Here is a 6369-nt window from a genome sequence, read left to right as displayed (position 1 = left end):
TCAATGTAAATAGGAGTTCAAAGAGGTAACGGTTACCGGTGTACGTACAGAGGAAGAGAAGGTACTGCTGGAAGTAGGCTCAATGACAGAGAACAGTATTCTGATTGCAGTCAGCTGCGAGCCGATGACGAAATGGATGAGTGTCACCTATAAGGTAATAGAAACTCCAGAGGCAACGACATCGCACTGCAGGGAAATGCGTAGCCGTCTGTGATGACGCTAGCGTCTGCAGACTGCAAACGCAAACTAAACCCGCTAGCAATGTCCTTTGTAAAGAAGGCACCTACAAAACAATGTCCTGAATGTAATGTTAATGAAATCAGAAGGGCAGAGGAGAGTGAAACTGAGAAGCAATTTATTTCTTTAGAAAAGGAAATAGGACTTCGTGGAAAGGAAAGTTCTAGTAAAGATCGCAGGAAACATTCTAAGAAGGAACTTAGTACAGAACGTAAGGGGGTGGGAGTGAATAAGCACTGCGAAACCGATGTGAGACTACCTGTAGACGGTGGAAATGACGTTATGGGAATACAAGAGGATGTTGTAAATAGACTGAATCAAATAATTTCGGAGACTGGGGTTGAAGGGACGGAAGAGGAAGAAGTAGTAAATGATTTAAATAGTTCTCACGACACCTTGGAAAGGGTTGCAGAAACAAAGATTATTCTGGAGAGTGAGAAATTGGATAAATGTTTTGATTTGCCTATAGTGGAACGGATAGTAAAAGCCCCGATTAATAATGAAGTGAGATAAATTTACTTTCCACTTAAGGGGTAGGCTTTGACAAGCGTGAAAGTGCAAGATTTATTGGAAGAACCTAAGTTTGTAATTAGAAGTGAATACGTGGGACAACCCATAGTAGAAGTAACTGTATTTGAAGAAAAGGTTCCTTGCTTGATAGATACCGGATCAGAAGTTTTCGCAGTGTCACAGAATTTTGTGAATGCTGTTCCAACAAGTAAACAATTAGTGATAATGCCTGTGAGTTGGTTAAAAATTGTAGTGGCCACAGGTAAAAGCAAGAAAGTAGTAAAGCAAGAAATATTGTTGTCAATCACTGTAGGTGGGATACAGATAGAATTGAATTCTTGGATCATCAATGAACTCAGTGTGAAAATGTTAGTAGGTGACAATTTCTTGAATAAATACCAAGGCTGGGTTAATTTTGGAACTAATGATGCAATGATTAGGGCAAATGGAAAACTGGTAACTACACCGTTCATAGGAAAAAGACATAGCGTGAATATTGAAGTAAGTGATACTGCGATCCGATACTGTAGGACTGATGAGGTGACTGAAGGTTATAATGAATACGGCGAAAGGAAGGAAGTAGATCCGTCTGAGCTAGAGAATGTCAGCATCAGGATCAATGAAACATTAGAGGAACTAACTGATTTGACGAATGTACAAAGACAAGATCTCAGGCAAATTTTAAATAGGCATTGTGAAGTATTTTCTGACCAACCCAGATTAGTTCGGAACTATGTGTGCTATTTAACTGTGAAAGAAGATGCACATTTGTTCCGAAAATCTTTCACTGTTCCAGAAGTGCATCAGGAAGCTGTTCGCGATTTGATACAGAACATGCGCGAATGGGGGATAACTGAAAAAGCTATTAGTGTCTACAATAACCCAATGCTTGTAGTGCCTTAGAAGGATGGCTCAATTAGCTTAGTTTTGGATGCCAGGGCATTAAATAAAATTATCTTACCACAAAGTGATAGACCTGAAAACATAGAAGAATTATTACAAAAATTTAAAGATGCGGTTAACTGTTTACGTGGATGGTGTATTAGATTCGACTCCCACTTGGGAAGAGTATTGCATAGTGTTAGACAAGTTATTAGAGGCAATTAAAATGGGGGGAATGAAACTGAAATTAGACAAAACCGAATTTGTGTAGAAAGAAATTAAATTCCTGGGACTTATAGTTAATGGTGAAGAGATTATCCCCGATCCAGGTAAATTAAAGGCTATTGGAGATATTTCAGCCCTAACTACACATAAAGAGCTAAAGGGTATGTTCGGCCTTTTTGAATTTTACAGAAAATTTGTACCGGGTCATTTATTTAATGAACCTTGTTTGAGGGAACCTTTGAAGAAGAACGTGCCTTATAAGTGGACCCAGGAGTGTCAAACAGCTTTCGAAAAACTTAAAGAAGCACAGGTGGACAATCAGATTTAGAACCATCCTGATTTTTCAAAACATTTTTGTTTAGGATCAGATGCATGTAGTTACGGTCTGGAGGTGGAATTGTTCCAAATCGAAACGGTTTGTGAAGACCCAGTCCACAAAAAGATCGCCTTAAGAAGTCGGTAGTTGCAACAAGCGGAGACAAATCATAGGATTTCGGTAATGGAAGTATTAGCCGCTATTTTCGGATTGCAGAAATTTGAGCAATATCTTTTAGGACATGAAGTTATAATTGTTATGGAGCATAATGCTCTAACATATTTAGATACTTGTCAGCTTAAACGTGGCAGACTATGGAGGTGGTCTATGTACTTACAGCAATTTGACTATGGATGAAGTATATAAAGGGTTCTGGAAACATCGTGGCAGATGCATTATCTAGAAGTGTATTAGGAAAGGAGCAGGGGGTGGATCCATTAAGAAACAGGAACTGTGATGAAATTTTGCTAGCGGTTATTCAACCGCAGGAAGCGGGAGTGATTAAGCGCATCTCCCAGAAACTTAGACGGGAGCAAAACCAGGATGATAATTTGAAATTACTAAACAGTGGGATATGTCACCCTGACTTTCCAAAGTTAGCCGAATATTACCAGGTGTACAAAGTTATACATTTCCGATGGAGAAAGAACACTGATGAGAACTGGCGCATTTGCTTCACCAAACAACATGTGGATTTGTTAACTGATTTTATACACGGGAAGTATGAGCATTACGGAGCCCATAAATGTATAGCCAAATTGAGTGGTGATTTCTGATAACATGTAGTGTCAAGTGCAAAAGAGACTAGAATGCTGTGACTGATGTCAAAAGGTATGAGCAAAAAGAGAATAGTACAGGCACAGATGTACTCTGTGGGACCTCAAAAATTGGATTTAGTGGCAGCGAATCTTTTTGGCCCGTTGCCAATCTCAAGAAGAGATTGTGAGTACATGTTTGTACTGGGAGACGGTTTTACTAAGTATATAAAATTTTATCCAGTCAAAAAGGCCAATGCCAAGATAATAGTGAGTAAATTGGAAAAGGACGATTTTGTAAACATTGGGGTTCCAAGAGCAATTTCGTCAGATAATGGGCCTCAATTTATTTCTAAGCATTTGAGGAATATTTAAAGAAGAAAAACGTGAAACACATTAAAATTTCGGCATATTTTCTACAAGGTCACATGTGTGAAAGTTTCATGAAAGAATTTAGTCGCCTCTCTATGACATACTCTCATAAGAAACACTATGTCTGGGCTAGCTACTTGGAATAGTTTGAGGAGGTAGGTAACAATTGTGAACACGAAGCCACGGGTTTTGTGCCAGTGGAATTAATGGGGGGGGGGGGGGGAAATTAGACCTAGTAATCTCCTTTTGGATTTAGTGGAATTTACTAACCTCACGGAAGTAGCAATGGGAGAAAAGATGGTAGCACGTGCCAATATTAGAAAAAATGGCTCTGGAAAGGAGAAGAAGGCATGATACGAGGGCGAGTTTTACGATTTTTCAGATTGGTGACCTAGTCCTGGTAAAAACTAAAGAAAAGTCTAAAAACCTTACATCTGAAACTAAAATATTTACAAATGAATATGTGGGACCTTTTATAGTTATAGCCAAACCCCATGCTAATGTCTACCAAATACGATATATTAAGTCACAAAAGTTACTTGGCTTGAGAAACATTATTGATTTAAAGAAACATTTTGAAGGAACCAATAAATAGCAAGAACTAAGAAGCCTCAGGTGAAATGCATTATTTGAGTTGTCAGGTGGTTGTCGATCACGAGGCGTCCCGAGTTGTTGACAATACTACTTCCCTTTCTTTTGTGTTGTCAATCTTCCTTTTCATCATTGAGAACTTTTGCTGTCATATATAGTGTACATAGTGATAGTATAGAGTTTGTAGAGTGGGTTTAGTAGAGGCAAAAGGAAGACAGTTTTTGAGAGTAGTTTTGAGAGTAGTTGGAGTAAATAACATGACTAAGAAGTGACTAATCGAGAGAGAGAGAGAGAGAGGAATAAAAGAATACTTTAAGGTGACTGTACATTAATGTGAAGATTTGTCAGAAGCTTTTGTGACTTATAAAGATGTTGTAAGAGATATGTTACAGGCAAGAGAGTGGCCTGTTCAAATGAGTAAAAAGAAGTTCTCTGTTTGATGTCCCTTGAAATCCATAGTGGGTGGCTTATTTCAGTAGCGTAAATTTATTGAATATAAAATATGAGATATGTTTGGGAGCCCATAAGGGGCAAGAGTCACGTGTAATAATTCTCTATAAAGACCTTATGAATTTACTGTCTATAGATTATGTAATTTGGATCATGAGATGATGAAGGGCCACAGTAACATTGTTATTACAGGTGTTTTGAGAGCCACAGAAGTTGGCTGGAGTTAGTTTCAATAATGACTATGAGGTTCAGAACTTTTCTATAAGGACCTGTGGTACTTTTCTTATCTATTGTGTACAATATGTGCAGAGTCACAGATGTGGCATGAGTTATGTTGTACTTTTGGTATTCTTTGCCAATTATAATTTACATTCCTTATATAATACATGTCTAATGCGTATTGCTAGAGCCACAGAAGCTGGCAAGGGTAATTTGCAGAAAATTTATAAGTACTTTCTATAGAATTGGTATTCTTTGTACATAGTAGTTGATAAGATATGCCTCTGAGCTATTTAAGTGGATATGAATAAATTTCAGTGATTTTATGAAACTGTTTTCTCTTTTGCGTTATGTATGTAGGTGTTGCAGAATTGCAGGAGGTAGACTGAATGATTTTCAGTGCTTAATAAATTTTGTATTTCTTTACGTAATGTGTAATGATGTTATACAGAGCGGCCAGAGATGCCAGAAATAATTTTTCATTATGTTTAAGGATGTTGTAATTTGTTCACGTATAATAGGTTATTTATGTAAAGTCAAGCAGTAACATTTTCTTTTTTGGAACAAGGTTCAGAAAGCATGAAAATTTTGAATCAGCAGAATTTGTGATAGTTACTTGCTTAATGATTAAAACGGATTTTGGAAAAAGAATTCAGTTTTAGTGCCAATTTTTGGTATTGTTAAAGATCTGAGGGAGACAGTTAATTCATTTTTCACTGAGTTAGTTAATACCAAATGTAAAGAAATGTTGGATTAATAATGAATATGAATTTGCCTTATAAACAGTTTTGACTAAAGTAGAACTGTCACTACAGTAAAATTTAACAAAAAAATTGAAAATTTCTTTGAAAAAGTTTTGCTTTTACCTTTGAATCTGAGATTCAAGCTTTGAGAAATTTGTAATTAGGATAATTGTGTGTGTTAGGTTAGAATGTAGATACTAAGAATGGACACTAAGACGTACTGTATATTGCTGGTATAAATAACGCAACAGAACCAGAATCGGTACTGAGAAAGAACCCGATTGACGAGACAGAGCTGGACCCTGTGTCTTAGTGACAAGCCATGATATGACCCATTTGTAAGTGTTAGTGATCCGCACCCATTTGTTTCGTCAGCGAAAGTAGTCGAAACCCAAATTTTGTTTTGGAAAAGTGCTGTAGGGATAGACGACTCCTGTATCACATTAAAACTTTATGTTTCAGTGAGGTTTTTGAACGCTTCATCAGCGATGAAACAATTTGTTTTGGGTTAAAAATTAGGTACAAAATGAAAAAATTTCGTCATGAGTGTTTTGTTAATTTAAATTGAAAGAAACAGTTGTGGTATTGGATTGTGGGAGAGAAAAGAATTGAAAATTTTTTGTGTAAGAATTTTCTGTATGCCATCAAGCCCTATCCAATGACTATTTGATGTAATTACATGTAATATTGTAACGCAGTCTGAAATATTTTGTTTATTTGTGAAAAACTTTAGTTCAACATAGTGTTTCATAAGAACCATTTTAGATTTGACAGAGTCGATATGGATATTGAAATTCTTCCTATTAGATCCATATTTGGTAAGAACCATAAACATTCTTAAAATAAATTTTAGGTTCTTAGCTGGTGTGTAACGTCGCGAGTCAAACCGCAATAGCATTTTATTGCAGTAAGCTACCTTGCAGTACGGGCACATATCTTTTGAGTCGGTGGCAGTGACAGCCGCTTGTATCTTGGCGTGATTCACTCGTACCTGTCTCTAGCACGACCGTGGGAATCGCTGCCTGCGCCAGTTCCAACGCCACAAGGTGTACCAGTTTCATTGGCTCTT

General features: G+C 37.1%; 1 protein-coding gene across 1 annotated transcript; it reads left to right on the top strand.

Annotated features, from left to right (window-relative positions):
* Positions 1 to 261: 261 nt before the first annotated feature.
* On the top strand, positions 262 to 750 carry LOC126145030 (AT-rich interactive domain-containing protein 4B-like). The gene has a single exon (XM_049915531.1). It carries the CDS (start codon positions 262 to 264, stop codon positions 748 to 750), a length of 489 nt encoding a protein of 162 aa, XP_049771488.1.
* The last annotated feature ends 5619 nt before the right edge of the window (positions 751 to 6369 follow it).

This window comes from Schistocerca cancellata, chromosome 1 (genome assembly GCF_023864275.1).
Source record: "Schistocerca cancellata isolate TAMUIC-IGC-003103 chromosome 1, iqSchCanc2.1, whole genome shotgun sequence".
Lineage (NCBI taxonomy): Eukaryota > Metazoa > Arthropoda > Insecta > Orthoptera > Acrididae > Schistocerca > Schistocerca cancellata.
Note: the sequence above shows the minus strand (reverse complement) of the source record. Positions and strands in the feature narration are given on the sequence as shown.